Source organism: Marmota monax, unplaced genomic scaffold, assembly GCF_021218885.2.
Source record: "Marmota monax isolate L192 unplaced genomic scaffold, Marmota_monax_Labrador192_F-V1.1 WCK01_AAM20220418_F8-fsc00087, whole genome shotgun sequence".
Lineage (NCBI taxonomy): Eukaryota > Metazoa > Chordata > Mammalia > Rodentia > Sciuridae > Marmota > Marmota monax.
In genome coordinates, this window is record NW_026693476.1 from 2,279,744 (window position 1) to 2,304,318 (window position 24,575).

Here is a 24,575-nt window from a genome sequence, read left to right on the forward strand (position 1 = left end):
TACTCTCCAAAAATCAGAATTTGGGTCACAAATCACCCTTTGCCATCAGAACTCTACATCCAATCTCCAAATTTAGGAACCTAGGAATTTTAGATAGCAAGAATATATATACATGTATGCATGGGCTATATAAATTAAAGAATTCTTACTTATACAATTTAAGCAAACTTTTTAAACCTGAATAAATGCAAATATATTTCACTCAAATTTTTAATTTCAACTACTATGTGATGTTTTAAACTGAAAATTGCCCATATTTATTTAAACTTTTAGATCACACAATATAAAGGAAACCGCTTAGTTTATGACAGCTTACTGTTAATAAAAAATAATGTTAATGCATGGCTGTGACAAAGAGCTTGGATGCTAGTCCTAAATAATATATATTTTAAAAATATTCATCATAGTTTATATAAATAAAATGGGAAATAAGATCTTCAAGGAAAACTACTTTGCTAATTTTTCAGTAACATTTCATAGATCACATTAGACTTTTCTCGAAGTCACAAAAAGCAAAATGAAAGAAACAATCTACAAGAATACAAAAGTTGAAAATAGCAAAAATCCCCAAATAACTTAGTTATAGAAGAATGGTATGAAAAATGTAGAACTACTCCAAAAGGTTCAACTAAAAGTCAAAGAATCATCAATCAAGTAATGAATTAAATAGTTTAAGAAACGGGAAAAACAACATTACAACAGTGTATTTTCCCAAGTATTGAACTTGGACTCACACTTTTTCAAAATCATCATGCTCGATTAAAAGTTAAAACTTAACATAAGCTGAAAACTGAATTCAAGCGTGTGACTTTTCTTCATACTCAAAAATTATTTTCAAAAATAAATGGGATAGGTTTAGAAAAAGTAAACTACTTCCCAAAGTCTTCTTTTGAGTAAAAATATATAAATGATTTAAAGGGATTGTAACTAAGGCTTTGAATTCATCCTAATTTGGCTACAATCTCCAAGAGCTCGCTTCATATTTGGTGATCTGAAAGAATGTGAACCCCTTAACTGACCAATAGTTAAGGCTTAACAGTCCATCTCTTATACTGAAACAAAAAGATCAGAGAAAAAAATAAATTATGAGGGAGGGAAAAACCTAAATCTATCCACAAGATTCCCAAAGTGAATGACTTGATAATAGCTAACTAAACTGATTCCATATGAAACACCAACACAACAGTCCCTGAAAATAACAAAAAGCAGGATTTTTTTTTTTTTTACCATGTTATATTCCGGATATTCTTCCCATGTTAGTCATTTACAAAGCTAAGATTCACTACTAAGTTTTAAACTGTAAGCCAGAGATTTAGAGCCCTTTGGGAGAGCAAACACATGGGAGCTGTCAATGTACTGATTCCACATGGTGACACGATGAGTGAATGCAATACGTTCTTGATAAACTGTAGGCACAGCATATGCCATTATTTCTCTAGGTTGTTTTCAAACCTCCATTCCCAATTGTCAACATCAAACAACACTGAACACAAGCATTACTCTTATTAAAAAATAAACAAAGGAGCTGGATTTGAAATGGGACTCTAGCAATCTTTCCAGTCCACGATTCCACTCAGTTTTAAACTAGCAATGCAACTCTTAGGACTCTTTTACATTTTACTGCCCAAAAAGAAAAAAAGAAAGGAAAAAAAAAAAAGCACCACCATATTACATGCAATGACTGTACCTTGCTCTGCCAAATGTGAACACCAGAATTTCTGAAATAAACAAACCTGTGTCTATGTTCATCAGGTCCATGGATCAGGAAGACTCCAGGGTTTTTAGCCCCTTTGCCGGCATCTACGTGAGGAATTAACACATCTTCTAAACCCAGGTCAAAGCGTTTGTGTTTGGAAGAGTCTGGAAGGAAGAAAAATGCCCCAAAACACAGGGTGATGAAGGCACTAAGAATAAGGAGAAGGATAAACTTCTCGGAAAGTCTCAAGGTGGCCCTGTGATGTGGGAAGGAGGGCGGCCCCAGGTTCAGAGGTGGAATCCGGCGTCCAGACAGGGGCAGCAGGGCTGGGGTAGTCATCGTTTAGGCTCTCGGACGGAATACTTTATAAAGTTCTCATCTTACACCAAATGTACAAGACATCGAACCGTTTTCAAAATCTTGGCCAAAAGAAAAAAAAAAAGAATAAACTCAATGTTTCTCCTTTCACAGGAGTGTTGTGCTTTTTAAAAAGGGTATCTGTTTCACGCTCGTCCAACTATATCCGGAAACCTGGGTGGCCTCCCAAACGATCGTTACTTTTATGTCCTGTGATATCTTCCTGCCATTAGGCTCTGAGGACTTCATCAGGTTATCAGAAGTCTCCTCTTCATTCCTGGGAGGAGATCGGGCAAACCACACTGCAGAAAAGCTGCAAGGTGGGTTCTTCCATCCCCGCACCCCAGTGAGATGCTCAAATGTGGTCTCCCTCCCCAAAGGGGAGGCTGGCGAGGTCCGAGGAGTTGTGCAAGGTCCACTTAATCTCCTCTGACGTCTCTATTCAACGGGCTCTTAACCTTCGCGGAGGCGGGGGAGAAAATGCAGGTCTCCTCGCAAGTCTCCCAAAAGGGAGGAAGATCTCACCTCGCGCGAAAGCCGAGGCAGCGGCGGCGGGTGAAGCCAGCAGGCTGGAGCAGGCGGTCGCCCGCGCCTCGCCACTCCGCCCCGCAGGCTCCGGGCGCCGGGCGCAGCTCCGATGCTGCACCCTCGACGGTCGGCCCGAAGGGCAATCGCGCCTCCAATACCTGAGCCCCGGGAGCCGCCGCTGCACGGTCTGTCAGGGAGCGGAACTTCCTCCTCCGGCGGCCACTGAGCGACCCCGGCGTGTGCGGGGGAGGGGAGGCGAGGCGGCCGCCTCCACCCGGCTCCTCCTCCTCCTCACCGCGGCCGGTTCAGTCGACCCAAGCGCCTGCTCCCCGAGCGAGGCTGCCGCCGCCCCTGCCGTGCCCGGTCGCAGCGACCGGACTCCCGCGCCTCCGCGGCGTGGGAGGAAGCCGGGCCCCGGCCCTCGGTCCGAGAGCCCGGGGCGGGCGCCTGCTCATTCCTCGCTCCGCCCTGGGGAGGCGGGCGGCCGCGGGCGCGCGGGAGCTACCGCGCCTCAGCGGGCAGAGGGTCGGCTCCGGCTCCTTCCTGCCCGGCCGCCGGCCGCCGCGGGGCCCTCCTCCGCGCTGCCTCCGGTAGCTCGTAGCCGCTCGCGCTGGCGGCGGCGGGAGAGGCGGCGCTCCCACGCGGGCGGGGCTGCGGCCCGGGCCTCGTCCCTGTCTCCGTAGGCCCAGAGGGAGCTGAACCGCCGCGGGGCCGACACCCGTTGGGCGCACGCCGTAGAGCAGTCGGGCGGGGGAGCGGGCGACGGGGCGCGGACCGGCCTGCCGGCCCCGACTGGCGAGTGGGCGTCCCCGGGCGGCGGAGTGTGAGGTGCGCGCGCACGCTCCCGGCCCCGGCGCCGCCGCCGCCCCTCCCCCGCCCCGCCGGGCCGTCGCTCCGGCCTCGCGCCGCTGCGGGCTCTGCCGCCAGCCCGCCCGCGCCCCGGAGCGTCCTGCCGCCGCGATCTGGGGGCGGGAGCCGGACGGTTGTCCACCGCGCTGGACCGAGAGCTTCTCCGGAACCCGGAGTTTGCCCCCGCCTTCCGGTGGGGTTGACCGGCATTGGGGCGAGTGGGTGCGAGGCAGGTGACGAAGGTTTTGCTGGAATCTAGGGGTCCTGAGATTGACGGATGCTCATGGCGGAGGTTAACGTTTACTCTTCCAGTGTCGAAGTCCTGTCTGGGGTTATAGACCATTGGTCCCCAGGGTTCAGGAAAAGGGTCTCAAACTTCTTCCATACAGTCTATGGGCACGTTTTTTGGGCACCCGAGGCTTAGTTCATAGAAAGCACCAGCCACGTGCCAGGTTCTGTGTTAAAAGTAAAATGGCAACCTTGTCCTTCCAGTTAGGTTCCCTTCTCAGAAACCCAGTTACCTCCACTGCCCACCCCGTGTGAGAACACCTTCCTCATGGTTCAAGTTCCAGAGCATGTTCTCCTGTCATCTCCTTCAAGCTCCTTACCACCACCCTTCCCCATAAGAGCTAATAGGGATGAATCTGAAGGTGCTAAGACTCAAAACACAGTATGGTTTTAATTCAGGCTTAAAAACAACAGATTGTTCTCTTACCCATGTAATTGAGAAGAACCATGTTGTGATTTAGCCAAAAGTTTTCTGATTATATATATATATATATATATATATATATACACACACACACACACATACATACACACACACACACACGTGTCCAATTACTTTCGGATTTTTATTCCAATATTAAGTTGTCATTCCCTGTACACATCCTTACTGGTGACTGGGGATTGGAGAGGAGGCCCTTAAATAGCAGGGGTGGGGGAAAATATCAGCCTTAGATTAAAAATCAAGCAAAAAAGTCTCATGTTCAATGGCACAATTCATAATTACATTCCAGTCTGCAGGATTTCTAGAAGCTCTGCATATCTAACTACCTACCACATGACAAAAGAAGTTATTGTCATTGACCCTGCTTCACCAAATAAAGACATCTAAGAATGTTAAGGGCCACCTCTTAAGAGTGCCCTATCCAAAGTAGCTTTGTTTGGACATAGGTTAAAAAAAGTGCCTTCCCAAAGTGTCTTAAGTCTCTACTGTTAAAACTAAGAGCGAAAGGAAAAGAAACACTTTGGTTTTCTACTATTGAGGTTATTATTTTCCATGAGAAATTCAGAGGAAATAAATATTGATCTGATAAATAGCAAGTTATATAAACCTTGAAAAGTAAATATTACCTAGGTTGACGTCAGCAATCATATGAAACCTTCCATAATCTAGCTGACAAGTGTGACATCTGCAAATTCAACCTCATAACTTAAAAGAAATCTTATATGTCCCTCTTTCTTTTTTTTTTTTTCATTTGAATCAAATGGGGTATAATTTCTCATTTTTCTGATTGTACAGGTTGCAGAATCACATTGGTCATACAGTCCTCTTTCTCTTTTTGCCCTTGCCTGTTTTGCAAAATTATTTTTCCATCATGAGAGTATGCACAGTTATTTAAATTAGTGATTATTGCAGATGTCCAACTGTAGTCTGCAATTCTAAGGCCATTGATACCATCAGTTATTTTATTATACTCCTACACCAGCATCAGAACCATTTATACATGCACTCACACACACATTCTTCTAGAGCCAAGACTGCATAAAGAATCAGTACTGTTAAAATAAAAGAGCAAGTTGCAAATTCATTCATTAATTATAAGTATATAAAAATATGCACATAAAAGGAATAAAAGAGAATATTTGAAAAAATTATAGCTGATATTACATATAATTTCCCCCCATGTGTTCTCTTTATGTTACATTTATAATTAAATAAGTTAAAAATATGTAAAGAACTGGTACTTGAAAAAGTTAAGGTCTGATTTCAAGAGGTGAAGTTAGTCATATTAGGTAAACATACACACCAGTCCCTCTGAGAGCAATCAACAGAAAACAGTGTGTGAACTGGTGTGTCTGTGTAATCACATATAACAGAGAAGGATTTCATTTCAGAGGGTCTAAAGAGAATATTTCATTTTCAAAGAGTAGTAATACTTTGATCAAAGGTGCAGACAGGATTCCAAAGTAGATAAAGTGGTGATTTCCCTTTTACAAAACTATATAAATTAGTTAATATCGTAGGAGATTAGAGTTACTAAATTATTAACAAAAAAATTAGTCCTACAGATTTCAGAATCCACTCATGTATTGCAATGTAAAAGTTACTTATATTGGTTTAATCATACATTGAATCATCCATTTTTAAAATAATTTTAATACCTTGTATACACACACACACACACACACACACACACACACACACACACAGTCTGCCCCTGTTTTAAGCAAAACTGAAGTCATAGAGTGAAAGAAAAACATAAATAGCTGTAAGCAAAAAAGGCTTTTGATTTACTTACTATTTACTATTTACTTACTATCCTCTTCCTTCATAGCTTAAATTGGTTCCCAAAGTGTCCAAGGAAGATTTAGAGGAGAAATTATCAGACATGACCACTGAACATGTAGGGGAAGAACCAGGCTCCAGTCCTACTTCTTCCACTCTTGGTTTCTTTATGAAGCATTTTCCTCAAAGGTCAGGGATAATTTATAGCTCAAAGCTATGAAGTAATCCAATCAATAAATGGGCTAAAGATCTCAATAGAAGAATTTCTTCTCAAAAGAAGAAATAGAAATGGCCAATGGGCACAAGAATAAATGTTCATCATCTTTAACCATCAGGGACATGCAAATCAAAACTACATTGAGATTCCATTCCACCCCAGTCAAAATGGCTATTATCAAAAATAATAATAACAACAACAACAAATGATGGCACAGATATGGAGAACACAGAATCTTTACATTATGTTGGATAAAATGTAAATTAGAATAGGCAATGTGAAAACAGTATGGAGATTCCTTAAAAAACTCAAAATAGAACTACCATATGATACAGCTATACAACTCCTGTGTATATATTTAAGGAAACGAAGTCAACATACAAAAGAGCTGCATGTCAATTTTTATTGAAGCTCTATTCACAATAGCCAAGTTTTGGAATCCACCTAGGTGGTGAATGGATAAAGAAAATATGGCATATATACACAATGGAGTATTATTTAGTCATAAAGAAGAATAAAATCCTGTCATTTGCAGGAAAATGAACTGGACTAGAGGATATCAAATTAAGCTAAATAAGCCAGACACAGAAAGACAAGAATCACATTTTCATTTATCTGTACAAACAAAAAAGATGACCTGAAAGTAGAAGAGGGACTAATAAGGGTAAGGGGACTGAGGGAACATTAAGAGGAGGGATTAAGGAGGATGGATTTGAATAAAGCATAATATATACATGTTTGGAAATGTCTCAGAGAAATCCACTAATCTATACAATTAATATGAGTTAATAATTACAATTTTTAAATACAAAAGGAATTTATAAAGTTAGTTTCATGAAAGTCAGCAAAGCCAAAAAAGAAAAAACCTCAGCTGCTTCTCTGAACCAAAGTATTTGAGGTTCATTTACTTATAAGAGACACATTAGTTGAAGGACTAGTATGTGACAAATCATCTACTATGTGCCAGAGATGTGGAGAAATAAAACAGAATCTTCGTGCTTACTGAGCATACAGTCTGGTGCGAAGAAATAAATGACACTAACAATTAAAAAACAATGGGAAGAATACTGTTAGAATATAGTGCCATGGGTTATGGGGACACTGACAGGACAGCAGAGTGAGGGGAGGTGGGTGGGGATTGGGTCAGGGAAGTTTTCTTGCTCAGGAATCACCTGAACTGAGCCTTTGATTAGCTAGAAGAGAAGGGTTGTTTTCTAACCTAGAGAACAGAACATGCACAGGTCAACAGCTGGGATTTCCTGCCACTTACCTAGAACCTTTCTACTTTATTCTTCCAGTAAATAGCTTGCTTGGACCTGATCCCTCCATACTCTTGAGCTGGAAAAATTAAAATGGTGGGGTAATGCTTTTACCTACATTACGAATAAAATGAGTTCAGAATGACTTACAGGTATAAATCTGTTTCAATAATCAAAAGACTTAGATGGTATCTTGCTTTCACAGGCAGTACTCTGTTAGTTCAGGGAAATATTCTACCTATTTAAACTTATTAACAAAATGAGGCTATTCACACATATATAAGAGATACCACAAATTACAGAGTATTGAACTAGTAGTCAAAATACATGGATTTCAAACTTAGTTCTATTCCTTAGTGAGTTCCCTTATTTATACAATTTTTTTTCATTTTGTTGTTTAAGGATCAAATTTTGTTATTTAAGGATCAAACTTATTATAAATTCTAAAACATTCTAAAAAATTTATTAACTCTATACAAAATAATAGATTGTTTGTTGGTGATAGTGTTTGTATAACATGGAGACATGAAATGTGCCTAGCATTCCTTTGGAGAAGTATCCTTTCCCAATCTTAATAGGTCAGGATTAGGATGCCTGCGAATGAAACAGAGAAGAGCACAGGAAGAGAAAGCATCCTCCCTTGAGTGCTTGGCTCCAGGGTGGATAAGGGATTTTTATGAGTGCACTCTGTTCCCAAAAGTGTCTAGGAATTCATTTCCTCATGTCCAGCCAGCAAGGCCTCGGAAGTTGCAGCAGCCATGGTTCAAGCAAGCCCTAATACAGATCATACTGGTGGCAGACCTTGGCATTCATCCATGTGAATCTGATTTGCAGGCACACAGAATGCAAGAGTTACTGGGTCATGGAGACTTGCACTGAAACTTCAAAAGAAAATCTGGGAGGCCAGGTAGTGTGTGGCAGGTTTGGAATCTCTATAAGCAGCCTCTGGTAAGGTGATGTGTGGAGCTGTGAGAGCCAAGCCAAAGCTGTATTGAAGATTCCAGGAAGACAGAAAGCCCAGCAATATGAGAATGCCTCCTAAGGAAAGCTTCAGGCAGTGGGCAGAGTCAACCCAAGAGAGTGGTCACAGGGGCTGGAGCTGCCAACAAAGCCACAGGGGTGGAGCTGCTCAAGTCCTTAGGAGTCCACATTGCACACAGTGTGTCCTGGACACTTGACTTGTAGGATTTAATGTTTATCTTGCTGGGTTTCAGTCTTGTTTTGATCTGATCCTTCCTTGCTGGAACAGTCTGGCTGGGCACAAATCATGAGCCACTCAAGCAGGAACAAACTTTATTTCTGAACTCCACCAGCACACTCCACACACGCTCCCCGGGAACTCTCCCCAACGCCACATGGCTCCTCCAGGAACCACCAACCGGAAATCCCTCCTCCGGCACTTCCCCAACCAATGGGAACTCTTCAGGAATCCCTGCGAGAGCTCAACGGGAACTCCGCGAGAACTCAAAAGTCATCATCTTAATGGCTCGCTGGCGTCACATCTCAACCACTACTCCTGGCAAAAATGCCATGCGTCATCCCGACTCGGCCATGGCCCTCAACACCTTGCTATTTTGGTGATGTTTACTCTGTGCCATTGTGTTTGGGAAGCTTGTCTCTTGTTTTTTTGATTTGTATCAGGACTTATAGCTGAGTTTAGCCTTGGAATCTCATAAGAGACTTTGGATTTGGACTTTTGAACAATGTTGTAAGAGTTAAGACTATGGGCACGCTTGGAGATGGAGTGAATGCATTTTGTATCATGAGATGGACATGGGCTTTGGGGCTCAGAGGAAGAATGATATAGTTTGGAGTTGGAATGTCTCCCAAGAACCCACATAATAAAGAATTGATCCTGAGACCATGGCACCATTGGGAAACAGTGGAAATGTTGACAGATGAGGACCAGTGAGAGGTTTTTAGATCATTAGGAATCTTCAAGAGGGATTGTAGGATACTAGTCTCTTCTTTTTCTCTTTCACTCCCTGGCCAAAAAGAGAGTGGTTTTACTTCACCATCTCCTCCCTGCCATTGCCATCTACTACCCCTCCAGAGAACTAAAAGACAATGGATTTGCTTGGCCATGGTCTGTAGCCTTTACTTTGGAAGCCAAACTAAGCCTTTTTTTTTCTTTGTAACTTGATTATCTCAGGTATTTGTTATAGTGACAGAAAGCTGACTAACAATGCCTATGAATATTTATGTATTTATTTATTTATTTTTGCAGCTTAAATTAGTTTCTATGACTTGCTACAACAAATATTGACTAACACACAGCATGTCTCTGCATGCTGGTCCTGTGTCTGTAACTATATGTGAAACATCAGTAGGTTTACAAGTGTAAATGATCCGGAACCAGAAGTAACTCATTCTTTCAGTTGATGAAAAAGCTTATACCAGGGTCATAAGCAGGGTGGACAGTAGAGAACAACTGTCTGCTTGGACAACCAGGGGGATAAACCTAAAATTGAAACAGCTAGACAGAAGTGACAGCAGAGGTATATTGAATCTAGCACCCACTACAGACACCTTCAAACTTGGGTGCTCATCTCTACCTTTATAAAGAGGAATCTGGTGCCAAAAGAGGATGCATATTCTTTGTAAATCCTTATATTAAAGTTGTAAATTCACTCTGGGCAGTTAGCTTGAGAATATGTTTCTTTGATTATGTATATTCACTCATTAAATATTATTGCACATCCACTCTCTGCCAGATGTTATCCTGTGCTTGTAAGCATCAAAGATGAGTAAATTATGGGAGTCAGTTGCATATGACTAAAAGAACACGGGCTCTGGGACTGGAGGAACTCAGGCTTAATCTTATCTTCACTATTTACCTGTGTGATCTTGGAAACCTTGGAAATCTTCCTTGTCCTCAGTTTCTTCATCCACAAGATTAAAATAAAACAACCTCATCAGGTTGTTGTGAGGATTAAATGAGATAATAGAGATTTAGTAAATATTAGCTTTATTCTGTAGGAGGCAGCCACTCTGAATGATTTGCATTCTCCTTCCTGAGTGGAGAGGCTCTGACTGTCACTACCATAGTGACCTGGACATTGCCCCGGTCCTGGAAGTTGAGGATGTGTCTTCAGACCTAGGCATGTCGTCCTACTGTCCTTGGATCGAATTACACTCACCTGTCCTTTGTAACCCTGCCCCTCCTGACCTTTTTTGGATGGAACTTTCTAAGAATGAGGGTCCCCCCCCACCCCCCGCCAATAAAAGCGCCCTTCCAAATGTGCTCGCTCTCTCTTGCCAGCCTCTTGTGACTTTTCCTCTCTCTCCCATTTGGGGAGCTTGAAACCGAGAACGGACGAGCTGTCCTGAAGCATGGTGTAAAGGTAAAGTGTGTGTCTGTGTTTTATTTGGTGTCCCAGGAAATTCACACGAGCAACCTTAAGTTCAGCTGCCCGCACAAATCGGGGGTGGCATTATTCTATTATAGACATCAGAATAAGTAAGAGTTGGCAAAGAGAAAAGAAGTGGGAAGAGTCTTTGAAAAGACTTAAGGGAGGAAAAGAGTGCACAGCATTGTTAGAGGAACTCCCAAGTTTTCATGGGGGGAAAGAGGAAATTTTACTGGAGTGCCATGTCTGGCTCCTTACACCAATATTCTTCACACTCAGGAGTTGCTTGACTAATGAGTACTGTTCCATGCATTAGTTAGTAGTTCTTGACTGGGTGAAGTAAACTTAGCAAAAAGGCCCAGTACTAAAGATTTCTCTTTTTCCCTTTCTGCCCTAGTCTGCTACAGACAATAATTTTGGTGTACATATTTGCTCTGCAGACCCAATTTTCCTGTATGGTGGCTATATTCCATAGGGGTTGAGAGTGTTGCCAAGTCCTTTTGGGTTACAGATCTAGAAACTAGTTTTTTATTAGGCTATCTGTAATAAAGCTGACTGTTTAAAAAAATCTCCATTTGCTTGTTTTCTGTGCTTTATTTCATTCAAACTTGGTGTTTGAAGGAAGGCCATGCAACTTGAAGACCTTCTAGAAACTGAAAGTTCATAGGCTAGAACGTAGATTGTAAGGGAACCTAGAGAGAGAAAAAGAGAGGTACTCATAGAAATATTTCTGCTCAAGTTGGTGCACTGGTCATGCTTTATCCATTCTCACACAATTAGCAATGAATGATGACTAAAATATCTAAAGAAAAGCAAAAAAAAAAAAAAAAAAAATATATATATATATATATATATATATATATATATATATATATATATATATATATAAAACCAGGCTCAGAGACAAAATAAACACTTCCATGGACCCCAAAATGGAACTGAAACACAAAGTATTTAGCAGGCTGAAGCCACAGGCCCACCAGGATCTCAAGCTCAAAGTGTAAGGTAACGAGGTGGAGGACAGGAGCCAGACTGAGTTCTTGAAGCCAAGAGCTCCTGAAAGAAGGTCAAAAATAACTGCTGCCACCCACTGCTTGGGAAGCAGAAGGACAAAGACTCAGACTTGGAACCAGGAACCTAGCCAAGCAGCTGACCACCTGACTAATTCTGTGGGAGTCCCAACATCACTGTGGGGTAGGAACATCAAAGTGCCAACATTAGGCAAGGCCTGATCCTAGAAAGGAGGTCTGGGGAGGTAAAATTACTAAACATGGAGAAGTGAGCACAGAGGAAGTGAGAGAAAAAGAAGAAAGAAAACAAAACAGTTGAAGCAAAAGAGATAAAAAAAGCAAATAGAAAATTCCCCCTCAAAATGAACCTAACCATGATCTAGATTCCAAACACATAAAGATATCTCACACTAAGAAAGATAACCATCAAAATGAACACTCTGAACATGAGTTTACTCTAGATAAAAGTAACTACAGAACTGTCTGACAAAGATTTATAAACTTCGTATTTTTGCATTCTCAAATCAATAAATGATGGTATAATACTCATTTTTAAAAGACAAGAAATTAGGGAACAAATTAAAGCTGAATAAAGAGCAGGTAAATATGAAAAAGTACTAACTGAAATCTCGGAAAACAAAAATGTGGTCACTGAAATTAAAAGGTCTCTGGAGCTATCTAAAGTTGAAGAGAAAAGGTAGCGGGTTAAAGGGATGTACTAAAGAATTCACCCAGACCAGAGGAGAGTTTAGAAAAACAGATTTTCCAATATGGAAGAAAATTTCATATTCATGGGGTTAGGTTGAGCGACTCCAACATACATCTAATAGGAATTCCAGAAGGAAAAATTGCAAGAGTAGAGAAGCTATGCTTGAGGAAGAAGAAGGAGGAGGGAGAAGAGAAGAAAGCTGAAAGTTCCTCATGAAAACATCAGAACATTATGTGTACTACACATATAAGGAAAACTAACTTTCATCATATTACAGTGAAATTATGGGACAATAGGATAAAAATGAAATCTTAATTTATCAAAGGGAAAATTTTGGTTATCTGCAAAGATAGTGTAACTAGAGTTCTCAAAAGTGACAACAGAAATAAGAAGACAAATAAATGATAACTTAGAAGTGCTGAATTAATACTCTAAACCACGAATTTGATTTCCACATAAACTGTCATTTTAAGGAAGGTAAAAGAGACACTTTCAATTGTAAACAATTAAGAGAGTTTACCACCCACAGACTCACATCAAAAGAACCCGACTAAGGGAAAAAAATATAAAAGCCTGGGGGAAAGCATAGGAGATAAGAGAAACTGGTGAGGAAGAAATTAATAAAATGTATAGTTGAATTTTAAAAAATACCCACTTTTATGCTATTTTTAACACCAAAAAATATATAAATGTGCAAAATCAGTAGAATTAAATGGTTATAACTTTCCTACCTTTGTATTTGTATACATGACCAGGGTAACTCCATTTCATGTACAACCACAAGAGTGGGATCATAAATAGAGTAAATTATACTCTATGTATGTATAATCTGCCAACATATGTTGTACTGCCATGTATAACTAAAAAGAACAAATAGAAAGCATATAAATGTGAGTGTAAAATGGGTAATTAAAGCAAGCTAAGGCCTTTTTCATGTTTGAGAGAGTGCTAGAAACAATGGCTTTACCTGAATATTTTGTATTTAAGATATTTTATATTAATTAAAATCTAACCCAAATTCTAAAGCAGCAAAGAGAAAAGAATGGCCATGAGTTTAAGAAATTTAATATTAAAAAAAATAACTGATAATTCAACAGAAAACAGAAGAGCAGAATAAAGAAAATAAAGGTATAGGAAACAAAATACACACAATATAAAATAATAGAATTAAATTCAAATATATATTAGTAAGGACAGATTTAGATTAATTTGTAAAAGACAGTGATGATCATCTTGGTTTTAAAATAATAGTCAAGGTATATAATGTTAGAAAGGGACACGAAAAACTAAATTACCAAAAGGCATTGTGATGGGATAAAAAGTCTATCAAAATACTAACATAAAGAAAGGCAATGGAACATTATTAATGTCAGACAAAAAATATTCTTTTAAATCAAGTATATTGATAGAAATGAATAAGGTCATTATCATGAAATTTTAAATACCTAAACAATGTGGTTTTCACTTATAGAAAGCAGAACCACCAGACCCGCAAGGAGAGATTGACAAGCCCACCATGGGAATGGGAGATTTTGACAATCAGAAACAGCTGGATCAAATAGACAAAAACCAAGAGACTGAATCATGAAGAGCCTCTAAGGAGGCCTCATTAAGTAATTGAGGTTTTTTTCCTGAGAGCTGTAGGAAGCCGTTAAAGGATTCCAAGCACAGATATGATTAGATCAGATATCCAGTTTTAGAACTTTGACTATAAAATGGAGAATGGGCTTCAAGATGGTCAGACTACATAAAGGCAGAGAAACTGGTTAGAAAACCATTTCTACTACAGAGCAGAATGATATTAATGGCCTGAACTATAGTAGAACCATTGGCAAAGATGAGCAGGCATTTAAAAAGAACAAGTGAGCATAGAAAAAGCACAAGAAAAAGCATAGTTGATTGGATGGCAGGGGAGGAGATCAAAGATAACAATCATAATCCTGCTAGACAACTTGATGCATGGCAACAAAGAAAAGCAGATTTTCTTTTTGGTAGGCAGGAGGAGATATTGTTTTCACTCTCTGATTATAACCCTTGAACTCCCCTCCCCTCACTTTTCACAAACTGGTTCATTAAAAAGTTAAATTATATTTAATATATAAAGAGTAGGTTTATCGATTTTTAAAAAATACCCATCAAAAAGTACTTCTAGCCAGGTGCTGAGTCGCACACCTGTAATGCCAGCAGCTCAGTAGGCGGAGGCAGAAGGATCACCAGTTCAAAGCCAGCCTCAGCAAAAAGCTAAGCACTAAGCTACTCAGTGAGACCCTGTCTCTAAATAAAATACAAAATAGGACTGGGAATGTGGGTCGAGTGCCTCTGAGTTCAATTCCCAATCCCCCCCTCAACCCCTGCCAAAAGAACTTCTTTGGAAACCTTCAATAATCTGAGAGAAGTCTTTAATAATGCCAGAAAAGTGTGTGTGTCCTAAATAATCATTTTTCATATAATAATGCTAGTCCTTCAAGATTATTTATATTTTATGGCAGATTTTCACACACTTCTATACATAATGGATTTTCACACACCCATGTGACTAACTGCAGAAATAAAGGAGTTGTGACTCTCATTAGAGCGCACTGCTATTGAGAACAAGTAAATCCAGGGCTGGGAGTGTGGCTCAGAGTACAGCACATGCCACATGCACAGGTCCCTAGGTTCGATCCCCAACATCAAAAAAAAAAGTAAGGCCAATAGGTTGACCTGTGAATTCTTACACTCAAATTTCACAGCACAAACATTCCTTTCCTTTCCCTGGTTGCATTACCTTAAACTAATGTTTGAGTTACAATGTGTGTTTATCCTTCAGAGAACAATGATTTTGTAGGTACTGGGCTAAGGAGTGGGCACATATTATACAACCAAACTGAGGCACAAATGCTGGAAATTAAGAAGCTATTATTCCAAAGTCACTTTACTTAGTTGCTTCAAGCGTGAAAAAGGTATAAAGGACTTACAGATTTCCAATTATGAATTTTAAAGTTTTGTATTTACAGCAATTCCAAAATGCAAATGAGATGTAGATTTTAAAGTTCTAAATGTGCTGCGCAATTTCAGCCTAATCCAGAATAGGACTGCTCTAACAGACACAAAATATTTGGAACCATTAAAGGGAACTTGCTTGAAAATCTGCAGACCAGAAATTTCCTGGTAGTAAAGAGCAATAATAATATGTGTGACTCTGGATGTGTTTTTCAAAGACAAAAACATTTTTTGTACTTCATTTTTAAAGTTAATACTTATTTGAGGTCTCGTATTATATTAAATTCCTCACACTATAGTCTGCTTCTTTTTTTGAGTCATTATCACAGAACTTCACTTGTGACCACCTTCAATTGTGTCCCTTTTCATTCAGGTCAGTGAAAACAAAATAGTACAGTGGGCTCCTCTCCTTTAGGGCCAGTCACCATGTTGTGTTACCTAACCCAAAGTGTTATGTGATTATCATCTGCTATATAGACATATCACCCTTAATGAAGAAATGCTAAAAACACAGAGGTCCTACTAATAAGATACTGTGGGATTCTTCTTCCCTATAAGGTAAGCTGAAGAATGGATGCACTACAACTCTACTGGTATTTTTCAAAATCATAATAATTTACTGGTTTTAAACAGCACAGAAAAAAATCAGACCACAAGAATAAAGTTTTAGCCCTTTGTATTTTTAAGCGAGCCCAAAATGTAATAAATTTGGGGTGTTTTTTTTTTGTTATTGTTTTTATATTGCTGATAGTTTTTCCTTCTGATCTTTGTGCTTCCTAGAAATGTATATACAAGGAAGGAAGGAAGAAACCAGTTCACCAATAGATGTGAATAAAGCTCAGGATTCACATATGCTATCCAGAAGGATTCACCAAATCTTCTATTTGAAGATAGACTCAGCAACAAACAGGAAACAAAATTACCTGTATCACTTCCACAGCAGAAATTTAATCATTATAATAACTTAATAACAAGAGAGGTCTTTTTCTCTTATTTTTCAGCAAAATGTCTAGTGTCTCCACAAGACAATATCTTATTTCTATGAATTTGGGGAAAATGAAGGCTCCTCAAATATGTGTCATGCTATTTCATGCAAAGTTATTTTCTGCATCTAAACTGAATTTCTCTTCTGACTTACCTCCTGCATCAGTGAATCCCACAGGTAGCAGGGGAAATGGTAGTCACAGTAGCTGCTGGACATCAGGATCACTTAGGTGAATATAGCAGTAAAAATTAGTTACACACACACACACACACACACACACAGCAGAGCTGAGGAATTGGAGGTAATCAATCAAACTATGCACTGCTTAAGTATAGATAAAGGAACATCAGGGAGGACTCTGAATAAAGCCTGTAGGGAAGATGGACCAGAGGGCACAGGTTGAGAGTCAAGTATGAGTGAGAGACACAGAAGAACTAATCTAAGGCAGGTCACCACTTCCTATAAAAGATGGGTCTCTTAACAACCCTGTGGCAGAGCAGAAGCTGGGAACTCTAGACCCTCAAATGGGTTTGTTTCAGGGGTTTATGGAAGCAATCATTCACTGATTCAACTGTCTTAATGTGTTATTATTATCATCACCATGGTGTCAGGCATTCTTTACTGTTCTCTCTTAATGACAGATTCACCGATTCTAGTGGTTCTCTCTTCCTTCTGCATAGCAGAATCACATGTGGCATTTCTTTTAAATCTGTGTGCCCTAGCCCCTTTTGTGAACCACTAAATTACAATCCTCTGGGGTGGAACCTGTCCACATAACGAACCCTACGGTGCTTTGTTGGGAACAAATGACTGCCACTGTGTCATTGCTTTATCCACCTTAGGCGGAGCCTTTTTGAATCTCTCTGAGGAGAAGCCAGCATTTAGGTATGGGAGAAAAAACTCACCCCCTACTGGCAGCGACTCCACTTCCACAACAGTGCACCAGGTTTGAGTAGGTGCCTTTGCTGATTGCTCGACCAAAGGTCACAGCCTTTGCAACACCTGCTTTGAGCAAAGGTAAAGTGTCAAACACTCTGGGGCAGGTGTGAGTGGTGGTAGGTTTATCCACAATGTTGCCCATATACGATTTTAATTCATACACTGCCAGAGAACAGAACTTATCTTTCATAATTTACATATGTGATTTCAAGGACTTCTGACAGTGCTAGTGTATTTCCAAGGCAGGAGGGATTACAGGGTGGCAAATAAGAGCACAGCCTGGAGGACCACACTGCCCTGGGTTTACAGGCAGGCTCTTATGACCTACTCATTGTGTGAGCATGGGTCTTCTCTTACTTGACAGCTCAGTGCCTCGGTTTCCTCCTCTGAAGCATTAGAAGTAATTGGTCCTACTTCCTAGGGTTATTTTGAAGATTTGATGAGTTGGTACCTGCATGGCTCAAGAACACAGTCTGTCACAGGATTTAGGCCTACAGGGTTAACTGATATTATTAAAAAAGGATGTTTTGCTCCTCTGGGACTCAAGATCTTACACTGGGGTCCCGTATGCATCATACACTAACATACGTACACACACACACACAAACACACACATACACACACATAATATGTCTTATTTGACCTGGTCATTGCTGCCCCTCAGCTCATGTTAGGGCACAAGAATTGGAACAAACCTAGAGAAATCTTGAGTTCCATTGCTTTTTGGAAAACTCTAATCAAAGAAATGAACATAACTATCTCCAGAGCCTATTGTTACTCCTTTGCCAAACATCAGTCTGACAACACAAATTTCTCTAATATAATCATGTTCAACCTGGGGCTGCAGTATTAGCTCAGTGGTAGAGTGCTTGCTTACCATGTGTGAGGCACTGGGTTCCATCCTCAGCACCACATAAAAATAAAGAAAGAAAATAAAGGTATTGTGTTCATCTACAACTAAATATATATGTATATATAAAATCATATTCAACCTAACTCTCCCCAGGCAGAGATAGTGGCTCCTTCCCCTAAGAGCCCACAGGACTCTGCCTGTGCCTTTATTTATTATATAGCACTAAATTCCACAACATACTCCTTGCAGATTCCCAGAAGACTCTTGCTTTTACCTACCCCTGGCCTTTGTACTTCCTGTCTGGAGTACATATGCCACCTCATCCTCTCTACCTTGACAATGAGTATTGGCCTATTAACTTGTCAGCCTCCCTGTGAAGACCAGAACAGGGTCTGTCTTTGCTCACCATTATGCTCTCAGCATCTAGCAAAGTGAATAACACATATTAGGTATTCCAAAAATTTTTGAGAGGTGAATAGATAGCTGTCGCTATCGATAGATTAGGACTCTATCACTTGCAGATCTGTAACTTGAAGTGAGCTGCGTAACTTCTTAGATCCTCAGCAAAGCTAAAATAACTTCCTTGTGGGTTTTTGCAATGACTAAAAGATGGAACATGAGGAAAGCAGCTGGCAGAGTGCCCAGAACAAAGTTAACGTTAATAGTTAATACACGTTTAAAAAGGCAGCACCACCAAATGCACCCAAGCCTTTCATTTTCCTAATTTTGTCCCTTTCCTTATTTAATAAAAATAGATGTTACAACCATAATTGTTGCTATCGAAACCCCAGAAAACAGGGGAGACAGGATGAAAGGTCAGATGTTACTACTCTGCAATTCTCTCAGGTAGACATGTATTAATACTGATTCATAAATATTCATTAGACAACTTGTAGAGACCAGGCAGAGTATAAAGGGAAAATGCTCAACTGGGAGCTCATCTTGCCTTCATGCCAGCTCCATTGCACAGAAATTAACCCAACACAAAAATCAACATTTGCAGAACTGAAATAAAAGACATAATTTAAAGACAAGCTAAAAGTGTCCCTCCACTTGCCCACCCAAGAGCCTGGGTTCAGAGACACAAGAAACATGCCACACACCAGCTGTTATTTGAAAAATCCATGTCTGTCTATTAGAGAAAGAGGATGGGGGTAAGGGAGAATAATAGGGGACAAATATGACCACACTATACTATTTGCTTGTATGAATATGTGACAATGAAATCTGTTTTTCTAAACAATTAAATACATTAATAATTTTTTTAAAAAAAATCCATGTCTATCTTTGAGGATAATATCTGACATTTATTGAGTTACTGTACACCAGGCAATTTACATACGTTATCTCTTAAAATTTTTAGAACATAGTTATTTTCATTTTAGAGATAAGGAAACTCAAGGCTGCCATTGCAACTGCAGAAATTTAGAAATGTCCCCGAGAACAATGGGGTAGTAGGAAGCCAAATTGATTGGACAGCCTCAGAGGAACTTGCCTCCCTCTCAAGATGCCAGCTTTCTGGGCCACTGATGAGGCAGGTCTGGTCCCGCCCTGAATCCCCCGCCGTCTGATGCCCATTCTGGAGTCTGGTTCCCCGAGGCTGAGCTCTTGTCATCCTGAGATCAGCAGCATCTCTCTCAGACTGATAAATCTGGATGGTATTTACTGCTGGTTCACATGATGTCTGGGCTGTGGGGAGCCAGGATCTTTCCTTCCCACAGTGAAGAGAATGCAGTGACAACATGGTGGGATTACACGGGGGAGGAGGGATCTCCTGTCTGCTCATTTACTCACACGACCCCAGCAAGCTCATCTGAGGGACACAGCCACTCAAGCAGGTGCAAAAACCACTAACCGAAAGTATGAGCTTGTGGGGGAAAGAGAGCCAGGAACAAGGCAGGCTATTAGAGGCTTGCGTTCCTTGTGTCAGGGCTGCACGATGTGCATTCTATTTGGTAGCAAGATGTTGCTTCCATTCCATTTTGGCTTGGATCTTGCCCATTTTGAGGGGCAGCCTCTCATGTCTTCACCTGTGAGGACAGACGCTCTGGACTCTGGATGCCAATAAAGGATACCCTACATTACCGAAAATTCTAAGTCTTAATTAACATATCTCTGTACCACAACAATCACATTTTTCATAGCTCATCCAAAACATGCTTAAAAGGATACTTCTGTCTGTAATGACAAAATTATAATTTATAAAGCTTATGTGTGTTTGATTGTCAGTTGTAAAATGAGGATAATGAGGCCTATTCTCTAAATGTCACCTATTTAGCCTCCAGCCTCCCCCTGTGCCACTACCCCAGTCCCGCAGTGATAGGAAGATGAAGAATGGCCATTTAATGTGTTTGTAGAAAACTCTCTAACCCACATTTTGTACTGATTCTGCATGTGGAGTGTTGATTTGCTAAGAAAAGCCATGTCTTGCTCCAATCATGTATCCCCTTGGTTCTATTTCCTAGAATGAGCAGAAGGAAACTGAATAAAATATCACTGCATTTCCCATTTTCATTTTTCTGCATGAGGTTAGCACAGAAGAGAATCTGCTTTTCAAAGCAATTGCGTCTGTGGCAACTGGTCGGGGTCTGAGACTGTCAGTCCCCAGCTGGCCTTGAGGTAGTCACTGAAGCAGTGAGCTGTGGCCAAGACCTTTTCCAGATTTAGCTGTTATTCCAGAGAGAAAACACACGCAGGAAAGGATCGCAGGAAAGGCACTGGTGACAGATTCTGTTGGGGAGAGGATCGTGAGTGTGGGAATGGGGTGCAGAATTGAGCATTTTCATCACATATTGTTTTTCTGGAGAATTTCAAAACAACAAAGTGAGCTAGAAGATAAAGTTGATACTGATATTACTAAATCTAAAAGACAATAAAAGAGTTTCCTCGCCTTCTCCTACACATATGCCCACCTCCCTCCAACACCCAGCTATTTCTGCCCTAGTTTTGCTTTCATTTTGGAAGAATATGTTCTTATGTCAGGTGCATAAACACAATTATGAAACACTGCCTGTTTCTCTAGTCCACAGTGAAGCCACCTTCGTGCTGAAACAAAAGAAAACTTGGTGGTTATTTTTGTTTCCCCCAAAGGAATGTTAAAATTAGTTGCTGAATTTACTATTCTCTAAGTGGTTTAATGTCAGTGTTTTTGTTGTTGTTGTTTATTTTGTTTTGAGATTTTGTGGGGGAGAAGTCTTCATGAAAACAAACCTTGTTTGGCCAGGATACAGCCTTTAATGGTAGTAAATCCTAACTTGCTAAAGTGATTAAAAATAGTGAGCCCGTAAGTTTAACTGACCCTATTTGAAATTCTCCTCTGTCCACAAAGTCTATATAAATCTTATGGAATGACCTATTAACTGCCTGCTGCTGGGACCAAGCTATGGGCTTTGTTTCAGTTATAAAATAAGGTCACTCTGCTTTTGGTAAAAACTGATGTAGCTGCTTTGATAATTAAAACCTATGGAGTCATGGAGAGATGATATATTTAAGCCTCTAAAAATTAATGTGGAAGCTTTAAAATCACAAAAGGAAAAAGGATAAGGGTCCCCTGTTACTGCTCATCAAATTAAATATTAGTAATACAGTATTTATGCTGCTTTTTAATGAAGAATCTCAAACATTTTTTTGAGAATTTGAAATTCAAGTTGTGAACCCCCCTCTCATCTGGCTCCATTACATGAGAGCACCTGTAGAGAAAACCACAGTTCCGGGGATATCATTTTAATAAATTCACAAACAAATTCAATGATGCTGTCAGTCAGGAGCCAAGACTTAAGGTGCATCTACCTGGCCCTTAATGTGGGGGTTTTTAATCCATAGACGGACCTGCTCCTTGCAAGTGACGAGAAGCTTCCTCTCTCCTCTGCTGTAATTAGAGTAGCTGGCCTCTGGCCCAAGGGTGAGAACACCATCTCAAAAGCAGTACCTAGAAATGAAATCAAACAAATGCTTGGGCAAGTTAATTAAACTCCTCAGGTCTGAAATCCTTCCTTTCTAGAAAAGGACAGATGATAATAAATACTGGTAATAATGTCACTGATGATAGTAATGAAAGGCACACTGTTAAGTATCAAGACATGTGATTTTTCTCCTTGTTCACTCCTCAGCATCTGCCTTCTTTCCTCCCGTCACGTGGATCACTCAGTCTCAGGACTGTAGTTTGCCATCCCATGTAATTCTGCCTGCAGGGAGAGAATACACGGTGGTGTCAGCAATTGCATTCTGACTGGTTCACAGGGCAGTAATGGCTCTCAATAAATAGACCAGCCTTCTGGTTTAGACTTTGGTCTCTTATGGGTTTGGTCTGGACGCTTCAGTTGACTTTGAGAGTTACACTCTGAGACACTGACAAACTAGACACAGATCCTAGAGATCCAGTGAAGTAAGGCCACCTGTGAAGTCTCAGAGGGAACAGCCAGCCTCTCTTCCTCTAGGAATATGCCAGCTGCAACACCTGCTCATTTTAAATGTCACCTGCATTTTATGGGCTATGTTGTGCTTAAGCTAGTCATTTAATCTTGCTGCCTATATCTCCGCTGTAAAGTCCACCTGCCTCGCTGGGTCATGGTGAAGATGAGCAGGGAGAAGTCATGCATGTGAAAATATTCTACAGACCATAATACAGCACATACATATAAAGAACTTTTTTTCAAATGTACGCTAAAATCCAGGAAGTCTTATCATAGTTTTGTTTCCCCATTTTGTTCCATTTATGTGAGAACAAACCCAAATTGAAAGAAACTGAAAATTCAGAAAGCTATATTTGGAACAGTATTTGAGAAACACCATTTTGAAGTTTAAAAAATATATATATAAAAATATATTATACAATGTATAAAATGTATAATATACAAATATATAATATACACAATTATAAAAATATAATTTAACTATGAAAATAAAATGCTAAAATATGTTTTATATTATGCATATTAAGTATTTTATTAATATGTTTCAGTTTATTATGTCTGAGTCACTAATATCCAGATGGTGGAATTTTTGAGGCAACATCACACAATTTATGTTAGGTAGCATATGTGTGTATGTGTAGTTTCTGATGTGATCTAAACATAGCTTTCACCTTGAACTTTATTGGTCTTCTATTTATTTATCCTGCCCCAATCATTAGGAATTATTTTCTGAGGTATAAATGGCAACTACAGGAGCCCCAAGTGACCCATCTTTGCTTTGCTGTAAACTAGATTATATAGTAGAATAGCTAAAGGTACTGAATACCAATGCTTTGAGTTTGGAATTTTATCACTCTCCCTGGCCACTGAACCTACCAGTTATAAATTACATTTTATTACCTTCTAGAAAAACAAATTAAGTGATGGGCAATTCAAATTCCACATGCAAAACTACTGTTTGAGAAGTAAAACTCAGCTGGACAAATTCCCATTTTTTTCCCCAGGGGAAAAAGAAGAATGTGTTTGTTTTAGAGTAGCTAAAATACCTGACACACCAGTTGGTCCTGTTACTTCAGCCAGCTGGTTCAGCCTTGTGATGATCTCACTGGGCACAAACAGAGGTGTCAGCCAACTCTCTCACACCTCCTCTCTTTCCCCTCAAGAACAGAGGTCAATGAATGACTGTCCATGTGGCCTACAGACTCAGCTCTTGTTTGGGTGACTTTCTGCATCTCTCTGTTCATGCTGTGTCAATTGGATGTGACGCATATGGTACCCCTTCAGTCTTTAATTGCTTCTTTCTTTCATGAGCTCTTTTTCCTCCCAAGCATCAGGTTACCCTTCAATTTCTGTGTTTTGCCTTGTGTTTGTGTGTCTTTTGCTCCAACTTAGTTTCTGCGTCTTAATTTTCCCAATTTTTTTTAAAAAGACTTTTTCAAACACTTTCTTTCTCTGTTTTCCCATTTTATTTTACTTGATTCAGGAGGGTCCAAAAACTATGTTTCCTACACTCTGTAGCCCTCAAGTCATGCTTCGGGCCTAAGTAACACTGGAGATGTTTATCAGTGGTACCCAGACACTGCCTTCAAATGGATTTGAACCACACCGTGAGAAGAGTTCTCTTTCCAATTCTCTCTCTCAGCCCTGCCCTTTATTTCAAGTAAAAATTTCCATTTGGTCCTTGTAGGCCTATTCCTACCTAATCTCCCTTTTGTAAAAAGAGCAGGCCTCAGGCTGAGAGCCTTTAGTGTAATAGTATCTAGCTAGAGTTTTATAATGTTGTTTTGGTTTTTATTACCTAAGTACTTGTTTATATTGTTACCTCTTATTTATGGTAAGTGATATTGTTTTCTTTTTACAATCATGATATAAAATTTCTTCTTTAAAAATACATGTTTGAGATGCACACCAATTTAA

General features: G+C 40.0%; 1 protein-coding gene across 1 annotated transcript in view; it reads right to left on the reverse strand.

Annotated features, from left to right (window-relative positions):
• Positions 1-2,666, reverse strand: part of Man1a2 (mannosidase alpha class 1A member 2) — a 150,930-nt gene extending 148,264 nt beyond the window's left edge. Inside the window, exon 1 of the mRNA XM_046458186.2 lies at positions 1,734-2,666. Coding sequence (XP_046314142.1) covers positions 1,734-2,035 — 302 coding nt within the window. The 5' untranslated portion in view covers positions 2,036-2,666. The remainder of the gene's footprint in view (positions 1-1,733) is intronic.
• Positions 2,667-24,575: the final 21,909 nt, after the last annotated feature.